General features: G+C 39.6%; 1 protein-coding gene across 1 annotated transcript in view; it reads left to right on the top strand.

The window, feature by feature from the left end:
* The first annotated feature begins 1,778 nt into the window (after positions 1–1,778).
* FBXO10 (F-box protein 10) overlaps positions 1,779–21,732 on the top strand; it is a 33,202-nt gene continuing 13,248 nt past the window's right edge. Inside the window, exons 1-4 of the mRNA XM_070935429.1 lie at positions 1,779–2,363; positions 3,181–4,038; positions 13,965–14,114; positions 16,183–16,319. Coding sequence (XP_070791530.1) covers positions 1,779–2,363; positions 3,181–4,038; positions 13,965–14,114; positions 16,183–16,319 — 1,730 coding nt within the window. The remainder of the gene's footprint in view (positions 2,364–3,180; positions 4,039–13,964; positions 14,115–16,182; positions 16,320–21,732) is intronic.

Consider the following 21,732-nt stretch of genomic DNA (forward strand, 5'->3'; position numbering starts at 1 on the left):
TGCCAGCAGCAATTACACTTCCTGAATAATTCAAGGGAGTTGTATGTATGATCAGTCTATGTGATCTTCATGTCTCCCATTTTATGGCAATACTGTTTTAAAGAGCATTTATAGGCTGTACAGATATGAGCCAAGGAGGGGAAAAAAACCTTTCTAATTTAATTTTTGCCTCTTGTTTTAGAATTTTTGTTTGTCTAAATATCTTGGTAACTAGTTTAATTAGAAACTGTCCTCGAGAGTTTATTCAGTTTAACCATTTGGAACCAGTCCAAAATAGTGAATACCCTGCATATTTATACTAGGATTGTACAAAGCGTTCAAAACTGGTGTTTTACATAACTTGTTGGTGGCATCTGAAGCACCACTATTTCATAAAGAGTTAAAAGCAGCACATGACTATTTCAAAGGCTTTCCCCAGTTGTAAGTGGTAGGAGAGCACAGCCTTTTTTAAGCAAAGGGAAACTATGTACACTGAAGACGGCATTTAATTTTGTTGTACCATGTGCAATGACAGTAAAGTAAAGTAAAGTAAAGTAAAGTAAAGTAAAGTAAAGTAAAGTAAAGTAAAGTAAAGTAAAGTAAAGTAAAGTAAAGTAAAGTAAAGTAAAGTAAAGTAAAGTAAAGTAAGCTAAGCTAAGCTAAGCTAAGCTAAGCTAAGCTAAGCTAAGCTAAGCTAAGCTAAGCTAAGCTAAGCTAAGCTAAGCTAAGCTAAGCTAAGCTAAACTAAACTAAACTAAACTAAACTAAACTAAACTAAACTAAACTAAACTAAACTAAACTAAACTGTGAATAGAACCAGGACATAAATGTGATTAAATGGAGATGAGTTAATTCGCTCCTAGGTTTTCAATATCTCCCATTCTCTTCTGTTCAGATTTATAGTATAAAAGTATTTGTAGAGGGACTGTGTGGCAAAGTTCATAGAGTTGTAGGTTTGGAAGGGAGCTTGAATATCTTCTAGTGCAGCTCTCTATCCAGCACAGGCATCCTCATACCATGCTGGAAAAATGGTCATGGAATCTTTTCATGAAAACTTTCAGCGATGGCATATCCTTGGTTTCAGGAGACAGGTCGTTCCAACTTCAATTAGTTCTCATAGTCAGGAAATTCCTTATTTCATGTTTATATCTCCCTCTGTAAAGCTTCCGTCCGTTGGCTCTGTGAGGGTAAAGTTTGAGTCATACAGCTATGGGGCCACAGGAGGTATACCCCAAAATATATACAAATAATAATATAATAATAATAAGCATAGAAGTATTAAGTATTAAGACTAGATTAAAAAGTATGGAAAAAAGTATTTTGGCAGAAATTGTAACTATGTCAAATGTATTTGGAGATGATAAGTTGTATAAGATATGATATGGTCAATAATCTGTTCATAAGATATGTGGGTGTGTGTGAAAGAAAAAAAATCAATAAAACCTGATAAAAAAAAACAAATCTGAATTACTGTAGATCAGGAAATGCTCATCAAGACTACAAAGACCTAGTTGAAGACTACTGTTTAATACTTCTATTAACACAGGTAAGGAACACAGAGGTTAAGTGTTAACACACAATGGTGCATGTCTGAGGTTTTTTTTAAGCTTTTGATTTTATTCAGCCATTGTCAAGCTATAAAGTCAAACAAGTAGAGAAAAGAGGAAAAGGGATGCATTGATTTGATGGGCATAACTCAACTCCCACCGTGTTCAGTTAAATCCAAACAACGATGCACAGAAAGTATATGATGATCTCTTAAATCTTTGTTTTTGTGCCCCACTTATTCCTAGGTGATTATGGAGATCAGTGGGCTTCCACTAGAACTGTGGCGCTTAATACTGTCCTACTTGCGTCTTCCTGATCTTGGCCGCTGCAGTTTGGTCTGCAGAGCATGGTATGAGCTCATCCTCAGCCTGGACAATACTCGGTGGAGACAGTTGTGCCTTGGTTGCATTGAATGCCGGCATCCAAACTGGCCTAACCAGCCTGGCGTGGAGCCTTGGTCATGGAGAGAAGCTTTGAAGCAGCATTACCTCTCTTCTAAAACCTGGACCAAAAACAGCCACGATCTTGAGTCCTCCAAATGCTTCTACTTATTCACGAGGAAAAAGGACAGGCGGGTTCTTTGCGTTGGGCCTGGCTGCGAGTTTGACAATCTAAGGAGCGCCTTGCTTTCAGCCAGCATGTATGACCGGATTGTCCTGCTGCCCGGAATGTATGAGGAACAGAGTGAAATCTTTCTCAAGGCTCCTGTGGAAATCATGGGAAAGGGCAAGCTCGGGGATGTGGCCCTTCTAGTGAGCTTTGACCAGCACTGTCCAACAATGAGGTTATGCAATTTGGTCTTTATGCCAGCCTGGTTCACACCAGTAGTATATAAGGTGGGTATGAAGAAGGAACCGAAGAAGCTTTCAGGACTTGGAGTTCCCTGAAGAATAGTAATGTGAGAATTAGGGACATCTGGTCAATGTGGCAGAACCCACATGAAGGTTTTCCCAACTTGGGGCCTTTTAAATGCATGCCCCAGTGTTCCCCACCAGTGTGGCTGTTGTTTCCAGGATGCTACCAGATTGGGGAAGGGTTCCAGGAAGCCTGACTTGACATGGTGAACTACAACTTCTGGAATTTCTGACTACCTCAATTTATAGTTGGTATAGTTGGTGGGAATTTAATCAACACATCTGAAAGGCACCAGGATAAAAAGGGTATCCTGCTAAGTTAGATCAACAGTAAACAAGGTATTTTTTTCTCAAGCATGTGACCCAATGGTTGGAATGCAATATTGTAGGCTAACTGCCCACAGTCTGGAGTTTGATTCTGATGGGCTCAAGATTGACTCAGCCTTCCATCCTTCCAAGGTCAGTAAAATAAGGGCCCAGATTGTTTGGGGCGATATACTGACATTTGTAAACTGTTCAGAGAGTGTTGTAAATCACTATGGGGTGGTATATATTGCTATGAAAGCATCATAAGTTAGTCAGGGGAAGAATCAATACTTGTTTCATCTCCATATTCGGTTAGGAGCTGCCATGGTATCCTGGTCTCTCTATTTCATTCTCATCAGCACAATTAGAAGATAGCAGACTAGGAGGTTCTGTATCTGTTCGCAGGCAATATTTCTCTGGAAAATGAGTATCCTCTTTGACTTGTTTTTTAAAATTGAAAATAGGCTGATCTGGTTTCATTCTCTTTTCTTAGACAACCTCAGGCCATGTCCAGTTTGACAACTGCAATTTTGAAAACAGTCAGCTGCAGATTCATGCTCCTGGGACCTGCCAGGTTAAATTCTGTACTTTCAATCAGTCCAGCATCCATTTCCATAGTGTGGCTGTCTGTCTCCTGGAAAACTGCGAATTTGTTGGCAGTGAAAATGCTTCGGTGACAGTGGAAGGAAGTCCATCTTTGGACAGGAACTGGGCCTGCAAGCACTTGACCATGTTGGCAAAATCTCGCTCCGTCTTGCTGCAGACATCTGAGCCTTCCCATTGCAATATATCAAAGTTTGAGAGCCAGGGAACTCTTCCAATGTCAGACATGAGGACCTGTGACGTTGTGGTAGCTGAAAACCCAAGTCACATATTTTCTGTTTCACAGACTCAAGTGGTGCCAAGGAGAGGCCTTGAGAAGGAAAGGGAGGTATCTGGGAACCTTAACACAGCACACAAAGAAGAGGCCATCACTATAGACACAGATTCCAGTGACAGTGAACTGAGCCTGAGCAGTGAGAATGAGGATGAAGATGAGTCTCTGTACAAATTGCCTTACCAGGCTCATAGCTTGAGCCACATGCTGGCCAAAGTTGTCCATGGTAGGCCGTCATCCGATGGCTTACCAGCCCTTCAGAGTGACTATGAGCTAAAACCTTTGGCTCAGGAGCTGCAGCAAGATAAGGAGGCTCAGTGTCTTGCCAACACCATGCAAGGATGCCTTGTGAGGAAATGTCTTTTCAGGGACGGAAAAGGTGGCATCTTTCTGTGTTCCCAGGGACAAGCCAGAGTGGAAGGGAGCATCTTCAGGGACTTGACCTATGCTGTGCGATGCATACAAAACAGTAAGGTGCTGTAAAAGGCAGGAACAGATCTTGCATGCTACAGTTAAACCTAAAGTAATATTTAGCCAGTTTTTAAGGCCAACTTGATCAGCCTTGCAATTGTACCTACAAATATTTGTGAATGTGTATTATGTTAGCCTTATAATATTTTTCTAACCACACTTTTTCAAAACAAAATGATAAATAATTCAAAGGGCATAATTTTGGTTTAGTTTTTTTAATTTGGATGTTTGTCTATTGTATGCAGATTAATTTAATTTGTTAATGAGTTACCTTATGTTGCTCAGTGATGTTAATTATAGGAGAGGCCAAGATGTATGAAGAATTGCGAAGCCTTACCCTTTTCCTATTTTAAATCTTCTCCAAAGCTCTGCTGGCTTCATAGCATCCCCAAGCCTTGTATATACATTTTTTAACATAACTTTTTTTTTTTTTTTTAATTTGATTTATATGCCGCCCTTCTCCGGAGACTCAGGGCGGCTTACAGTGCGTTAAGCAATAGCCTTCATACTTTTGTATATTTATACAAAGTCAGCTTATTGCCCCCACAAACTGGGTCCTCATTTAACCTACCTTAGAAAGGATGGAAGGCTGAGTCAACCTTGAGCCTTGGAGAGATTCGAACCAGCAGTAAATTGCAGGCAGCTGTGTTAATAACAGGGTGCTTTAAACCACTGTAGTACCAAGGCTCTTTTTAGAAGAACTTTTAACAAGAGGCAACTGTTTTCTTTGAAGACATTTCGCTTCTCATCCAAGAAGCTTCTTCATCTCCGACTCAGGGAGCTGAAGATGCTCCTTGGATGAGAAGCGAAACATCTTCAGAGAAAAACCAGAAAGTCCAGTTGCCTCTTGAAAAAGCACCTTTAGGACACAACCATGACCTGGATGACTGAGAATCTCCATAGACAAGAGATTCATAGAAAGTAGGATTCTATGATTTTTCCTTCTTCCCTATTTTAGTGAAATTGCAGAATTCAATTTGCCCTGCAGGTTTGTAAATAGGAAAAATAAAATATCCCTGGTACTTTGTTGGGCTGCATATTATTTGGTGAGTCAACTATTATGAAGGCCTGCTTCAAAAGCACTTCAGCTTTTGCTGCAGAATATCAGACTGCAGAGTATTTCTTCACTTTCGTTAAATAATGTAGTTGATCTGTGAATCCACCTTGTTCATTCATCACCACTCTACCTAGTGCGCACGCACGCATGCACCCACACACATACATTTACACTTTAAAACACAGTGAATTTTGCAATTCTGCACTGAGTTTGGTGAAGTGATCTTGATCATGTCATTCCTCTTTTGCAAATCCCACTTCACCATACCGACAGGTGCCTTATTTAGTGCAGGAGGCACTGTGAATCATTCCTCAGGAAACAAAGGCCGGCTCCTGACAGCCCTCCTGGGTTGTTGTTGTTGTTGTTATTATTTAATCTTTAGTGAGATTCACAGCCTTTGAGGCTGGTTAATAGCTCAGCAGCTCGAGTCCTAACCAAGGACCTAGGAACTGTTAAGGTATCGTCGGGGGATGTAAGCTGTTCCGAGTAAGGTGGTTTTTTGTAGAGTCAAAATGTTCAAGTCCGGCAAATTTAGAATTTCTAAATAGCGGGCTAGCCCTTTGGGTATTGCTCCAAGGGCTCCAATTACATATTAAATAATTAAATAATAATTAAATAAATTAAATATTAAATAATTAATTAATTAAATAATTATTAAATTAAATAATTTAATTAAATAATAATAATAATAATAATAATAATAATAATAATAATAATAATAATAATAATAATATATTGAATTTCTATACCGCCCTTCTCCTGAAGGACTTAGGGCGGTGAACAGAATAAGATTTCATATACATACATACATGCATACATACATACATACATACATACATACATACATATATATATATATATATATAAACAGTAAATAATAAATTGAGTCAACTTAGTGTATCTGCTAAGACCTTGGCATAGAATTTAGATGTTTATGCTAGCCCTGCTTGTTGAAACAGAAAGGTCTTCAGGGCACGTCGGAAAGTGCGAAGATCTGGGATTATTCGTATTCCAGGGGGTATTTTGTTCCAAAGAGTAGGTGCCCCAACAGAGAAGGCTCTCTCCCTTGGAACTACTAGACGACATTGTTTTAATGATGGTACTAAGAGTAGGCCTACTCTGTGAGAGCGTATTGGTTGGTGGGAGGTTATCGGTTGCAGCAGGTGGGGTTGTTGCTTCTGCTGAGAAAAAATTGAGTCACCCGTCAAAAGAATTTGGATAGAGGGCTGCGGAGTAGCTGCGCAAGATTTATGTCTTTTCAGCTATCTGGCAGCCACACTATTGCCCTCTGTTTAGCAAGCCTTGGGGCATTTAGAACTAGCCCTTTGCTGTGGACTGTTTGCCTAAGGATCAGATAGAGGCTCATGGTCCTATTTATTGAAAAAATTATTGTAGGTTTGTAGTCAGTTGGATACATGAGAAGCAAATAGATGGAAATAAAAGCTGAATCACAGGAATCGTTGTCACTAATCCTCCAGGACAACTGCAATATAATAATGCCTTGCCTCAGGCAAGCATTGTAAAGACTTCCTCAAGGGGGGCCAAGCTTCTTATGCAGGAAAGAGCAGAGGGATAACATGGTGACAGCTTTCTTTGGGGGTGAGGTGGTAGAGATGTTTGGAGTTGGCATGGCTTCGGAGGGACCTATTAACATGGGGTTCCTATGCCATTTCCGATGGCTATATTGTTCTCAGGTGAAAATGGCTTGTGGTTAGGCTTACATTTTCTGTTCCTGTGTTTCAAGGCAATAAGTTACTTCAGAGAGTAGGGAGAAGAAAAGGCCTATATCTGGGTATCTAATTTCTGACTCACCTGGTTTTCTAATAGAAGGAGAGCATCTGCTGCAGCCCCTCTTCTCTGGAATGACATCCTTCCAGAGATCTGGATCTCCCCTACCCTGACCTTATTTAACTGGGCCCTTGAAATCTGACTTTTCTCCAGGCCTAAGATAGGGTGGATGACAGACTCCTTGTGGGAATGATTTCTGCTAAAAAGATATCTTCGTTTTCCTATCCCTAGTTCACTCTATGCTGTTTTGTATTGTTCCAAACAGCCCAGGGAGGGAGGGAAGGAGGAAGGAAGGAAAGAAATTAGTTCAGTGGTGACTGGCATCACCTTGGATCAGGGTGGATAAAAATCGATTAAAAAAAAATTAAAAAATCAGATTTTTTTTTATTTAAATTGGATTTTTTTATTTTTATTAAATTTATTTTAATAAAATGCTTTTGGAGTAAAAATATATCTAAAGATATTTTAAGATACATTAATAATTTAGTTTATTCAGCATGAAATGGAGCTTAGTTATGTAGCATGAGGCTGTATATTCTGCAATATTGGGACTGTTGGTGACTCAACAGCGGGTCAGAGGAGGAGTCACTGCGGGACAGAGATGACAGTTGCTGTTTAAAAATTATGATTTAAATCAAGTTGATTAAAATCAAGGCTTTTTACTAGTGATTTAAATCATGATTTAAATCATGATTTAAATCAACTTGATTTAAATCAAATCCACCCTGACTTGGATTCTTAGATATATTATGGAAATGAACTATAAGCTTACTCTGAAGCTGCACTGCACAGTGCAAGGAGTGGTGGTGGAGATGTATTTTTACATATGTTTGATACACCAGAGATATTATTGGAATTAGCAAGCACAGATAAATGCCTTTGCTGATAGAAGTGGAGCTGTTCTTGTGTACTAAGATACAGGAGTCCCACATGTGTTAAACCATAATGTGATTTGGTTGGGTTTGATGGTGTTTTCTACAAACATGTTTTCCGGTTGTCACTGACCATTCAGCCTTAAGGTGACATTTTTTGCTGTTTCTTTTGAGCCTGTCTTGATTCCAGGTGACTATATGGACCAATTCATACAGTATTTTTGGACAATGTTTTCAGGAGTAGTTTCCCCTTGCATCCTTCTTCTTGGGACTGAGAGTGACTGACCCAAGGTCACTCAGTTAGCTTCCATGCCTAAGATAGGACTAGAACTTAGAATCCTTCTACTCTTTGTCCAGTGCCTTAAAGGTATCATTTAGCTGAATCAAAATTTAAATTTTGAGTCATCACGATGGAATGGCCAATCAGGAAACAAAATATTCATTTTTTTTTCAGATCAAGAAACAAAATATTTATTTATCTTTTGTCTTAGCATTGCTTAAAAGGTTAGCATTCTTCTCATCCAGTGCATTTCCCCCCCCCCCCACACCCCATTTTGCATCTGGGTTTTGTCTCTTGAAATGGCAAACAGTGAGAAGGTTCAGTGTTCCAAGATGATGAAACTGGAAAGCTGAAACGAGAGAATATGCAATATCCTTTGAATTGCATCTGAGCCTGAATCCTTATGATATATTGGCAAAAGCTAAACTGAGCATGAAGGCAAATGTGTCTTCACAGCTAGCTTGCTGGGGGTTTTCCCCCCCCCTTCAAATACAGATTGTACCATGGAGAAGAGGCTGACAATAAAGGAGATCTGAGCAGATGTGGGGAGCTGATTTAAGCTTCCTCCTGCAATCTAGACAGAAACTCCTCCTTCAAAACCGATATTTGCATTGAAAGGAAGCCTCCTGCTGGTGCCATTATCAGACTGTCCCAGCAGGTGCCATTTACATTTTTAAAATACCTGCCCATTTGATGCAAGGATGAATTTCGTGTCTTCTGCTATAAGTCAGGCATCGCAGAATCGCTAAGGAGCAAAAGACTTGAAGGAGAAGTAGCCGTGCATGATTGGCAAAACAGCTCTGCGCCTCCGTGCATAACCCTGGGCTTTTCATCCCATTAGCCACAGGCTTCCATTTCATTTAAAGCACAGCAAAGTGGAAACTTTCTTTTGCTTTGCTTGGGCAGTCTCAGAAAAAGGCTCCTTGACGATGGTTTTTTTGTTCCATGCCTTTGCTCATCGTGTTCAAATTTACTTCTCGGTGACAGGAGGTGGATTTGTTTTACATATTTAGTGATTCAACAGTCTTTCTCTCTCTTTCGCTCTGGTTTTAAAGAAGTGAAACATTTTAAAAAATTATTTTAAAAATTCAGAGATATACATGAAATAATATAAGATTAAAGAAAAGAAAGAAGAGTAACGTGACGTGAAAAAGTAAGAAAAGGGTAAAAGAAATAGAAAAAAGGGGGCAAAGATATATTAAAAAGTGACTTCTGGTCTTCTTTATTATGGTTACAAACTGTTATTTTCTCTCTGCCATCATTAAAATTGCACCATTATCCTCTTCTCATAATCAAACTTTTTAATCAGGAAATCTATAAATCACAGTTCACTTTTTTTCTAATTTCAGCAAAAGGTCCATAAGAGGTTTTCAGTCAGGTGATTTAACTGTCAGGCCCAAAAGACCAGGTCTACACATGACAGTCCAATTAAAAATCAATTTATATTGCTACATAACCTATGCACAGTCATCTAACAGCACCTGCTTGAAGTTAGATAAGATTCAACAGAATTCAAGTGGGATTGGATTTATTCTGCTCATGGTGATGTAGGGATTCTAGGCTGATCCCTCTTTTAACTCTGCCCCCAGATTCTTCCACTCCTTCTCCTGCATCAAAAGAATCTTGAAGGTGCTGAATTGATTGAATTTGATTGATTGAATTTAATGATTATTTAGACTTCCAAAAGCCTATTTTGTTTTGTTTTGTTATTTTATTTTATTTTTATATATTATGATAATGAAGTTTAGGTAAAGGTTGTGTGAAGTTCTATCCATTGTTTTTGTTCTATTCATTTCATTTTTCCTGCTCTTGTTCCTACTTTCCTCGTTTTTGGCATCATAACAACCATGCGAAGTAGAATTTAAAATAGCAGTAGCCAGTCATGCTGCTTTCATGATTGTGGTTTGCCACTAACGGAATGCCAGATTTATAAACCCGGGGTATTGGTGTTGTCTGACTAGAAAAATGGTGGGAATTTATTTGCACAGATTTTACTTATTTATTTTACTTATATAAAATTTATATCCCAATCAAGAGACTTTGGGCTGCTCTCATAAATTTTTTTAAAAAATCCCCCAAGAATATTAAAAACAACAAATTGAAATGTCTATGGAGAATCATCCAGGTCATGGTTATCTCAAAAGTACTTATTCAAAAGGCAACTGGACTTCCTTTGTTTTTGCTTGAAGATGTTTCACTTCTCATCCAAGAAGCTTCTTCAGTTCTGTCTGTCAGAACTGAAGAAGTTTCTTGGATGAGAAGCTAAACAAGTTCAAGCAAAAACAAAGAAAGTCCAGTCGCCCTTTGAAAAAGCACCTTTGGGACAAATTGAAACAACACATATTTTTAAAACAACAGCACAGCCTCAAGCCCTGAAAGCCTCATTTGACGTCTAAACTTGTAGGGCTCTTCAGTTCCCATAGAAAAGGACAGGGCTTTCTTCGAAGCCTCTGGTCCCTTTAACCTCCCAACGAAGAAGGTACCTCAAAGTACCAGTTCCTAGGTCAGCTGCTAGGATGAGCAGATTCTCTTTGGAGATAATGGTTCCATAGGGTTACATGTAGGCTTGGTGGATCAAGCCAGCACTTTGAATTGTAGTTGGAAACATATTGGCAGCCAATGCAACATTAATGTAATACTGTTGATATGACTCCTGCCCACCAGCCTGTGGACGGGCTGTACAATGTACTAGTTGGCAGTTTGTGAATAGTCTTCAAAGTCAGCCCCAGGTAGAACATGTTGTAGTAATCCATTCTTAAATTAATGAGAGCACAGGTCAAGAGTGTCTCTTTCCCACAAAACGCAAAAGTTGGCACCTTAGCTAAAGCTGCAAAAACATGTTGTCTCAGGCACAATCTCTACCTGTTGTCATGCAGAAGGCATAAATCTTGGAGAACCTCCAGTTTGTGCCTGTTGAGAGTTAACGAAGGAGCTATAATCCAACAAGATGGCTTCTGGTCAGACAGTGACTCCATCTTGGAAAAGAGGGCTGACTGGGCCCTGGAGACAATGGAAGCAAGGGATGGTTTAGAGTGGAATTCTGCTTTGACTCAAATTTGGGATGGGTCCTGCAGTGTCCTAAAATCATATTTGGAAAGAGCAAGTTTCAGGGAATCAGGGTAACATGATCATTTCCCTCATTTTTTCCTGTGAGATGAGGTGTTACATTGTCTCCGAACATGGAGATTTTTCTCAGTTTTCATATCTAATCGTGGACAGATCAAAAGAGTTTTTGAGATTTCTTAGTGTTTATATTGACTGCCTGCCAGAATGAAGAGGTGATTGTCCAAGTTTGTAAATCAGTAACCAGTAGACAATCTAGACCAGGGGTGTCAGACTCAAGGCCCGGGGGCCAGATCCGGCCCATGGGATGCTTAGATCTGGACCGCTGGGCCACCCTGGAAAAAGTGAGGGACCGGCCTGCAGTGCCTCTGCCAGCGAAAACGGGCTCCTGAGCTCAGTTTCCGGCTGTGATGGCCTCCTGCAACCCTCTGCCAGCGAAAATGGGAGGGACTTCCAAGCTCCGTTTTTGCTGGCAGAAGGTTGCAGGAGGCCTTCACAGCCAGAAACAGAGCTTGGGAGCCTGCTTTCACTGACGGAGTGCTCGGGCTGCCACAGGTGCCCCCGACATGAGTGACATAGAGCACCCCAGCCCCCCGAGGTCAAACATAACCCTGATGCGACCCTCAATGAAATCGAGTTTGACATCCCTGATCTAGACCAACCATCAATAGCTACTGAGTGTGCTAGATAAAGAACCATGGGAATTCCTTCCCAGCACATGTAAAAAGAAGGCATTAGGAGAAAACTGGCTGAATGCCCATATTCCCAGGCCAGCAACTGTGAGCTCCAATTGAGTGAGTTGAGAAGCCAACCTCTGTAAGCTTCCAAAGCTGATCCATCACAATCAAAGTTAAGATAGCTGTAAACACCTGTCAGTCTATTACTCTGCTAGGATAAAGGCAGTCTTTTCTGTTAATATGCTGGATTGCCAGCTTAATATTCTAATCAGAGCTTGACCTCTGTGCCAGGTTAGCAGTGAGTGACTAATAGGGAGAGGAGCACAGCCGCCTGTCTTTTCTTCCTGCATTTTAATTAACCGATTGGAAGGGGAGGCCAGCCATCTTTTTAAATGAGCAAATAAAGGAGATTGTAATTTCATTATCAGCTTTGATATGCGCTGCTCGCTAAGGCAAGAATGTTGCAATTTGTAGATTTGTTTCTTTACGCTTGTCAGGCAAGGGTTTAAAGGTTTATTGGACTGGAAAAGAATTACATGCATGCGTATTTAAACCACTTATTTGCTCAAATAAACCAATGCCCGGATTTAATTTTTTTTCAGCTGTGTGTAAATTAAATCTCTGGGCGATATGTATTTGCTTTCAGCATCCTCATGTTTTGTAAGTCAGTTAGCTCTAAACCATAAATTCTTTGTCAAATAAAATAGTCCCAACAAATAAAATACTAAGTGTCCACTACAAGCAAGGATTCCTACCATTTTTCTGCATGTGTGACTGTACTGCCTTCCACTCAGCCATCCAGGTGACATAGAGCAGGCAAACATTTTGCCTTTGGCTCATTTAATGACTCCTGTGTCCTCATTTGTCAGAATTGAAGCCAAATACCATGTGTCAGTTTGGAAACTATTGCTCCGTAGGCAAAAACATCTCATAATGCAGAGACTTTCAAAATGGAGGGGAGGGAGAATCATTCCCTCTGGTATGTTATAAGCGATTTATGGAAGTTGAAGATTTTAAAAGCTGATCAAATTTCTGCAGGCAAAGCAGGAATGTGATCAAATCTCATTCTTGTTTTAACTGAACTAAAGTGAAGTGTGGAGCAAAATTTGATGGAGGTTTTTGAAGATAACTACCCGTAATTGTCTGTCAAAACTTGACTTATGGCCACAATTGACCCCAAATTTTCTGTTGCGAGACATTTTTTAAGTGAATTATGCCCCATTTTATGACCTTTCTTGCCACAGCTGTTAAGTGAATCACTGCAGTTGTTAAGTTAGTGACACAGCTGTTAAGTGAATCTGGCTTCCTCATTGACTTTCCTTGTCAGAAGGTCGCAAAAAGTGATCACATGACTCTGGGGCACTGCAACCATCATAAATATGACTCAGTTGCCAAGCGTCTGAATTTTGATCACATGTCTTTGGGGATGTTGCAATGGGTGTGTGAAAATTGGTCATAAATCACTTTTTTCCGTGTCGTGACTTTGAATGGTGAAGTACTGTAAATTGAGGACTACCTGAACTTGTTACTTAATTATATTCCATGGCAATTCATTTTAGGGAATTGCAACTTTTTAAAGTTTCAAAACCTCTTCTTAATGCGTTTCTATTTTACAAAACCCAGTAATTTATCAATTGTGGGACACAGGTATGGTTTTGAAGGAGATCATCACATTTTCTTGGGGTATGACTTTTCTTGGGTGTTACATAAACAGCAATTTGTGTTTTGAGTATTTTCTAAGGCAAAATGTATCTTTCTCTACTTTTCCTTAAAAAAAATTGTTTTTAACTTGAATGCCAGCGCAAAATGGAGTAGCCTCATTCAGGAAGAATGTTTTTGTTCGAAATAAAAACAGTGAAGTGAAGCACCTGTGAGCTAGGAAATAAGTAGGTCAAGCAGTTTTCAACCCAGGAGTTCAGAAAATGGTTTTTAGAAAGCTGGCTGGAGAATTCTGGGAATTGAAGTCCACACATCTTAAAATTGCCAAGGTTGGGAAATCCTGTATTATACTGAGAAAACGGCCTGCCTGAAAGACACTTAGTGGCAAATACCAGACCCTATCAGAGTTACTACGGCCATATTTTGGTACTGACTGTATATTAACTCCCAAGGTCATTCCTGCACTGTTTGTTTGGCTTGCCTGCAATCTTTTCGGTGAATAAATCTAACTCATTCTGTCTTCCCTCTTTCAGATCATCATGCTCAAGAATGACATTCACCACTGCAAGACCTCAGGGATATTTCTGCGTCTGGGTGCAGGTGGCTTGATCGCAGACAATAACATCCATTCCAATTGTGAAGCAGGAGTGGACATTCGGAAGGGAGCTAACCCTTTAATCCTGGTATTGATGGTTTTTTTAAAAAAAAATTGACTGGGCATTGGATATTTATAGACAAGAAGAAGCAGATAAACCTCCTGCTATAGATCCCCCCGCTCTGATATTTCTCTGCTTGGGATCCCTGTTAAAAAAAAAAAGGCCTGTGTGAGGAGGAATGAAGAGGCAAAGGAAATTGACAGTTCACATTCTCCAACTTTTCACTTCTTTCATGCATTCTTTGACTGCAGGTGATAGTTTTTGGTTGACAGCTTTGTCGTATCTGAAAATGATTCATTCAGCATTGCACCTTCTGGTGCTAAAATACTAAGCTTATAAATAGTCCAGCATCTTAAAACATTCCTAATGTAAAATACAATACTGAGCTGATTATAAATGGGTATTATAGATGTCAAGAATAGATGTCAAGTAAGCATTTAATCTAATCTAATCTAACCTAATCTAATCTAATCCAATCCAATCCAAACCACACGTTCAACAGTGAGGAGTACTCCTGTACTGTGCATAGTTGAATCATGAATTGTGGATCAAGGCAAACAGATAGATCTTGTTATATTTCTGGCAGCCAGCCTCGTTTTAGGGAGCAGTCATTTATATGAGTGCTATAAATCTTGTATGGAGTTTGATGCATCTCATGATGATTCTCACAACCTGAACTGTCTGCTAGATCAGCTCAGCCAGGGGCCATACAGCCTCCTAGAGGCTGTAAGATATTTGAGGGGGCCACAGGTGAAAAACATGCAGTGGGGCCATGGCACATGCTGAAAGAGACACAGAAAAGCAAAATGTACTATCCTGCAAATTCAGTTTTGTTAATGCTACAAGACACACCAGTTATTCTCCCATATCCATATCATGTAATGGAACCTGGACAGAGGGACCACAAGAGAAAACAAAGGTCAGAAGGGGCGGCCATGGGTGAACAAAGATTGGGAAACACTGCCCTGAATCATCAGTTCAAGATCTACTCAACATAAAAGCAGCATGCGATAATGGGATCAGATATAATGCATCTGATATTTGAGGACCAGAGAGATATAAAATATTCCAAACTTCAAGTAATCAGTTTTTTTAAGTGAAATATTCCAACATTGTCCTGAACATCCTGACAGTATTTTGTGCTCAGAGTAACTCTTTTTCAAGGTTGACACAATTGTTTTTGAGGTTGAAACAGGTTCTTTAGAGTTGGAATCCAGAGCAGTTGAATCTTAAAACGGAATAGTGGGATCGGCTGTTTTGAACCCAGGACAGAGCCTTTGAAACTTGAAACAAATATTTTGCATAATGACTTGATTGGATATATGCTTTTATGTCTGGAGCATGTGCAAGAAATTATGATTTAATGCCTAACTACTCAATCTTTTGATTCTTCTTAATGTAGGAGACCGCAAACTGTTTAATAACTCTGCTTACATTTACCGTTTTAGCCTCCATTGCCATGCATTCTTAAATTTTGAGATAACTATTTGATTTTGTCCCTTGTAAATGTAAATTCTCTCCTGGAGGTTGATTGCCAACTGATCAGGAACAAACACTTCCTGGGCTTGCTCATGTGCCTGCAAAAATCAGCAGGAGACACTTTTCACTAATTAAGATAATATATGATCATTTGCTAATATCTGCTGTGAAGGTGTAGTGGAGAAACACAGTGGAGAAACTGGGAAGTAGCAAAGAGCTTCTCACCTCTGTGGGAGTCCCTAATTTTGAAATTGCTGAACTGTATGATCTGTGAGCAGAGTAAGAGCTGAGAAGTGGAGACAGAGAATGACAAATACTGGGCAAGGCATATGTTCTAATTAACTGGGTAATAGCTGAGAATATTGAGATATGTTGACCAGAGCGTTCATTTTTTTCCCCATTCAGTTGCTATTCAATAGTTTACTGACTACTGAAATGTAAGATCCAGAAGTGGACAAACATTTTTTTGAAATGAATAGCTTCTAGCATTTAAGGAACTTGGTTGTCTTAGTCTGAAAGCATGTTGAAGTTCTTGATTTAATATGATAGACTTCGCTCACTCTTATCTTCCCCTTTTATTCTTTTTTCCCCCACCATGCATAAAACAATGTGGCAGTGTAATAGAATCCACAGTGGCCTTCGCTCTGGCATCGTTGCCCTTGGCAACGGAAAAGGCATCATCCGTAGCAATCAAATCTATGGAAATAAGGAGGCTGGCATTTACATTCTGTATAATGGCAATCCTCTGGTAAGGTAGGTATATGAGTTGCAGCATTTTTATTTTTATTTTTGCTACCTTTGGGTGTCCCTTTATTGAGGAAATGGCTCTTTCTTCTGTTAAAGAGCAGACAGTAAAGGTGTTGCCTTTTCTAACAGCTCCGAGGAGGCACTTTGGCATTTGACAATTGCATAATGCTTTCAGAGAGTAGCTTTTATTAAAAGTGCTTAGAAATCCAATATAAGCATATTAAAAAATCCTCAGTGAGACATTCAAACATGGTGGGTGAACTTACAGAGAGGTGGCTTATTGTTCCTAAGCAAAGCCAGGAAAGTGTGTTCCTTCATGCCTGACAGTAATGTGTCCCATCAATTTTTCAACCACCTTTCTCCTGAAGAACAGCCTTGTGGCCCCCTCTTCTTTTGGATTACAACCCCCATTATCTCCAGCCAATCTTTTTGTAAGACCTTTAGATTTGCACAATCTATTCTATACTGTGTCTTACTAGACATGTGTTCCATAATCATAGCCTAGTGAAAAATAGGTAGGTTTTTTTTTTTACTAAAAAAAGAACTTTGAGATGTTTTAATTTGTCTTTAGATATGGAAACTGAGTTGAGCCTATACATCTTCAACGCAACAGTTCACATATTCTTTTGATCTGTGTTTAGTTTTGGCTTAGCATAATGTTTGATTTTAGAAAGTATAATTTAGGACTCAAATGGTGACCCTGGGCAATCTGGCTTGTTCATCAAATTATTTAAAGCAAAGTGGCATATTTCAGGGTGTAAACAGAGCCCCAAATTAATCTATAACCCAAGCTATATTCATTTCAGTAGTATATGTTTTGGATCACGTCCCAATCTACCTTATACCCACCCTTCCTCTCCAGTATTCCCCAATAGCTTTTTTAATGTAAGGGGATCTCTTGTCAGGCAGCAGAAAATAATATTTACTCCATGAGGGGTCCTTGGTGCTCTCTGAGCTTGCTTGTTTTCCTGCAGACGTTTCATTACCCAAACTAGACAACAACATCAGTGCTAGTAAGGAGTATCACTTTATATTCTAGTGTAGGGGTGTCAAACTGGTAGATGTGTCAGATGTGTCACGCGCAGGCCACACCCCTCCCCAGCTCCACGAAGGGGAAAAAACGTGATACGTCACATGACAGCAACGTGTTGCCATGAGTTTGACACCTGTGTTCTAGCAGCTTACCTGTCAGTGTTGGTGGGAGTGGTCTTAGAGATTCTTTGGTTGGGCTGTTGGCTGTTGGCTTCTTTGGCAGTTTCTTGATTGGGGTAATATTTACTTGATTGTTGGTCTGATGTTAACCTTGGAGTTAATCTATGTGATCTGGATGCTGATTGCTGGTGGAGAGGTGCTGCAGTCTTTTTATTCCTTTTTGGGTTGGGTGATAGTCCCTTTTGCATAGTCTGTAGATGTTGTTAATGTGTATGGGTCTATTGATGGCTGATTTGTCAGAGTGCTAAGCTTCTAGAAATTCCCTGGTGTTTTTAGACTTGGCTTGGTCTAGGATGGTCACAATTTCCCAATTGAAACTATGATTAAATCTGTCTATATGTTGTGAAATTAAAGAATTTTCATCATGTCTTCTGACTGCTAGTTGGTGTTTGTGAATGCGTTCTGTCAGTCTTCTGTCTGTTTGTCCTACATAGTGGTTGTTGTGGTCCTTACATTTTATGTAGATCACTCCTGGTTTTTCTTCTAGGGTTGTTGGGTCTTTTGGTCTACTTTAAATATTCTTTAATTAAATATTTAATTCCCATTAAATATTCTTCTTTATTAATATTTACTCCTTTCCCTGCCGCCCCCCATCACTGTGGGTTGTACACTTTCCCTGTAAACTGTATGGAAAGCATCCAAGAAGCCCTTTTCAACTGGTAAGACTAAGACCAGGGGTCTCCAAACTTGGCAACTTTAAGACTTGTGGACTTCAACTCCCAGAATTCTGAGAATTGAAGTCCAGAAGTCTTAAAGTTGCCAAGTTTGGAGACCCCTGACTAAGACTCTCACCTCATTGCCTCATTCACACAGGAGCATTGTGTGAAGCACCTTTCAACACTGAGACTACTCTATGGATTTTATTTCTCCCAGTGTGAATGGAGACTGGTATCATTTTCATATGAGCGCTAGACTTCAAATTCAAATGGGAGATGATCCAAGCAACAGCTGCAACCAAGTGAGATTTAGGTGTTTGCTTGAGAATGGCTTATTCCACCATAATAGTTTGATAAGTAGAAAACTTTTTTAAAAACCTTACAACTGTAAGAGTTCTCCAAAGCCAATGGGAATCAGACTTGTCAAATGAGTATGATTTCTAAATAGGTAGCTGTCCAAGGTAGTGATAATGATACAGGCAATCCACCTGGAAGAAAACATGCATAAAGGAATCGAGGGCTCAAAGTGGAGATTTAATTTCCCTTCCTGGGTATTGTGTCAACAGCAGCTGTAGCCAAGCATTTGAAATCAAGATATCTATTTGTGTCTGAACAAAACAAGAGGCAGCCCCATTGATGATTTAGTCTATTTCCACAAGGTGTTGTTGTGCCTAAGAAAGTATTGCTACATTAATTGTTCCCCAGTGACTTATATGTACTAAAAAGATTCTCACTTGGGTCCATATTTGTAACAATATTCCAAAACGCATGGGTTTTCATGGGGAGGCATTCTCAGAAATATAAGAAAATTGCACTGGGAAGTTTTCTTTTGTTGTTTACCCTTTACTGATTGATCTGAAAGATTTCTTTTTTAATTCAAAGCATCAGAGAAATACCCAAGAGTATCTTTTAATTCCTCATCCTCCAATACACAAATCATATTCTGCCTTCCATTTCCTCAGTAGTACACAGAAATTGTGTTTTTATTTTGCTATAGCAAAATGGGGAAAGCAATATAGAAAGCCTTGTTCCTTTCTGATAGCAAGGAGAGAGAGGGAGGGAGAGAGAGAGAGAGGGAGAATACAGTATCAGAATTAAGAATGTGAAACTAGGAACCAGGTTCTGTCTATGTCTCATATTTCTAAGTACAAAATGTTTTGGATTTGAACTGCTTCAAATGTGAGACATCCCATTTGAGTTCAAATTGGCCATTCCAATCACATAAGTGTTCTGAATTCAGAATATTCTCAAAAGGATCAGAATGGCCTGTTTCAAATGTGTAAGGAATAATTTTGCTCCCCAGGCTACTGCCCCCATCTTGATTTAGGACATTTCAAATTGGAGACGGTTCAAATTCAAAATGTTTCACAGACCAGTCAATAGTTGCATTCACATTACATGCTAAGCCATCATATGATTTGCTGGTTTATATCTTATCTTAGAGATGTGGAAAATTCCATGATTTAGAATTAGAATATAGAGTTCTCTGAAACATTCTATTCCTCTTTTGTTGAACTTCTGCCAGGATACGCCAGGAGGGGTTTGGGGACAGACATTTGACAATTTTTGGAAATCTCCAAACCCAATAAAGGTCTAGGAGAAATGAAACATTCCAGAATTTTTGGTGACTGCTGAATTGGTTGAATTTTGCACATCCATTTTTGTGGGAACCCAGCTAATGGTAATTGGTTCAGTAAAAGATAATTAGTCACTGTTTGCCTCAGCATAACCTCCCTAATAGAGTTGTGTTTGTGAGGAACCATGTTGCTATAAGTTCCTTAGATAATGAATTGTATAACTAAATCTTCAAATTAGAAGAGAGCAAAAAATGAAAGTGATTCTTTCTGGATTTTAACTACTGACTGTGTCAAAGATACCATAGCTTCTTTGGATTGGCAGTGTTGGCCTCTTAATGCAAGACTTGTCTCAGATGGCATTGGTGAGCTGAAGGCCGTAAATCATCAGTTCTTCTTTGATCTCCACCTGAGATATTCCATTCCAGATTCATTTTTTGCTCTGATTTTTTGCCTGGAATTGCATATTCCACTTAATTTGGGTTCTAGAAGTTTTCACTCTGCTTGAAATGAACTATTGATGTTTTTCCAGGTGGCTTTTTCACTTTGAGAGTGCCTTGTACCTGTTCTCATTGTGCTATGTTCTTTTGTCCTTTCCACAGAGAGCAAATTGTCCTCACCAAATAGTACAACCATTTTTCTTTTAACACTATAATTTGTCAAGAAAGCACATTACTTTCATGTGGCTGTTAAAACTTTCCAAAGAACTCCAAAAACTCCTTCTGCACTGACTTGTTTATCACTTTGAAAATAAATAAATATTGCAAAGGATGGTGAAGCTGGTTTGTTGTTTGCTCACTATGCCCAAAGCAGCAACCAGGATGTTATGCCTTTACAGTGCACAAAGTGATGCATCCCCTGATACAATGGGGCAAAAAAGTATTTAGTCAGCCACCAATTGTGCAAATTCTCCCACTTAAAAAGATGAGAAAGGCCTGTAATTGTCATCATAGGTAGACCTCAACTATGAGAGACAAAATGAGAAAACAAATCCAGACAATCACATAGTCTGATTTGGAAAGAATTTATTTGCAAATTATGGTGGAAAATAAGAATTTGGTCACCTACAAACAAGCAAGATTTCTGGCTCTCACAGACCTGTAAGTTCTTCTTTAAGAGGCTCCTCTGTCCTCCACTCATTACCTGTATTAATGGCACCTGTTTGAACTTGTTATCATATAAAAGACACCTGAACACAACCTCAAACAGTCACACTCCAAACTCCACTATGGTGAAGACCAAAGAGCTGTTGAAGGACACCAGAAACAAAATTGTAGACCTGCACCAGGCTGGGAAGACTGAATCTGCAATAGGCAAGTAGCTTATTGTAAGAAAGCAACTGTGGGAGCAATAATTAGAAAATGGAAGATACAAGACCACTGATAATCTCCCTCGATCTGGGGCTCCATGCAAGATCTCACCCTGTGGGGTCAAAATGATCACAAGAACGGTGAGCAAAAATCCCAGAACCACATGGGGGGACCTAGTGAATGACCTGCAGAGAGTTGGGCCAACATAACAAAGGCTACCATCAGTAACACATACGCTGCCAGGGACTCAGATCCTGCAGTGCCAGACGTGTCCCCCTGCTTAAACCAGTACATGTCCGGGCCCGTCTGAAGTTTGCTAGAGAGCATTTGGATGATCCAGAAGAGGATTGGGAGAATGTCATATGGTCAGATGAAACCAAAGTAGAAGTGTTTGGTAGAAATACAACTCGTCGTGTTTGGAGGAGAGAGAATGCTGAGTTGCATCCAAAGAACACCATACCTACTGTGAAGCATGGGGGTGGCAACATCATACTTTGGGGCTGTTTCTCTGCAAAGGGACCAGGATGACTGATCCGTGTACAGGAAAGAATGAATGGGGCCATGTATCGTGAGATTTTGAGTGCAAACCTCCTTCCATCAGCAAGGGCATTGAAGATGAAACATGGCAGGGTTTTTCAGCATGACAATGATCCCAAACACACCGCCC

The sequence above is a fragment of the Pituophis catenifer genome, unplaced genomic scaffold (assembly GCF_029215685.1).
Source record: "Pituophis catenifer annectens isolate HBS135680 unplaced genomic scaffold, rPitCat1.0.hap2 SCAF_2, whole genome shotgun sequence".
NCBI lineage: Eukaryota > Metazoa > Chordata > Lepidosauria > Squamata > Colubridae > Pituophis > Pituophis catenifer.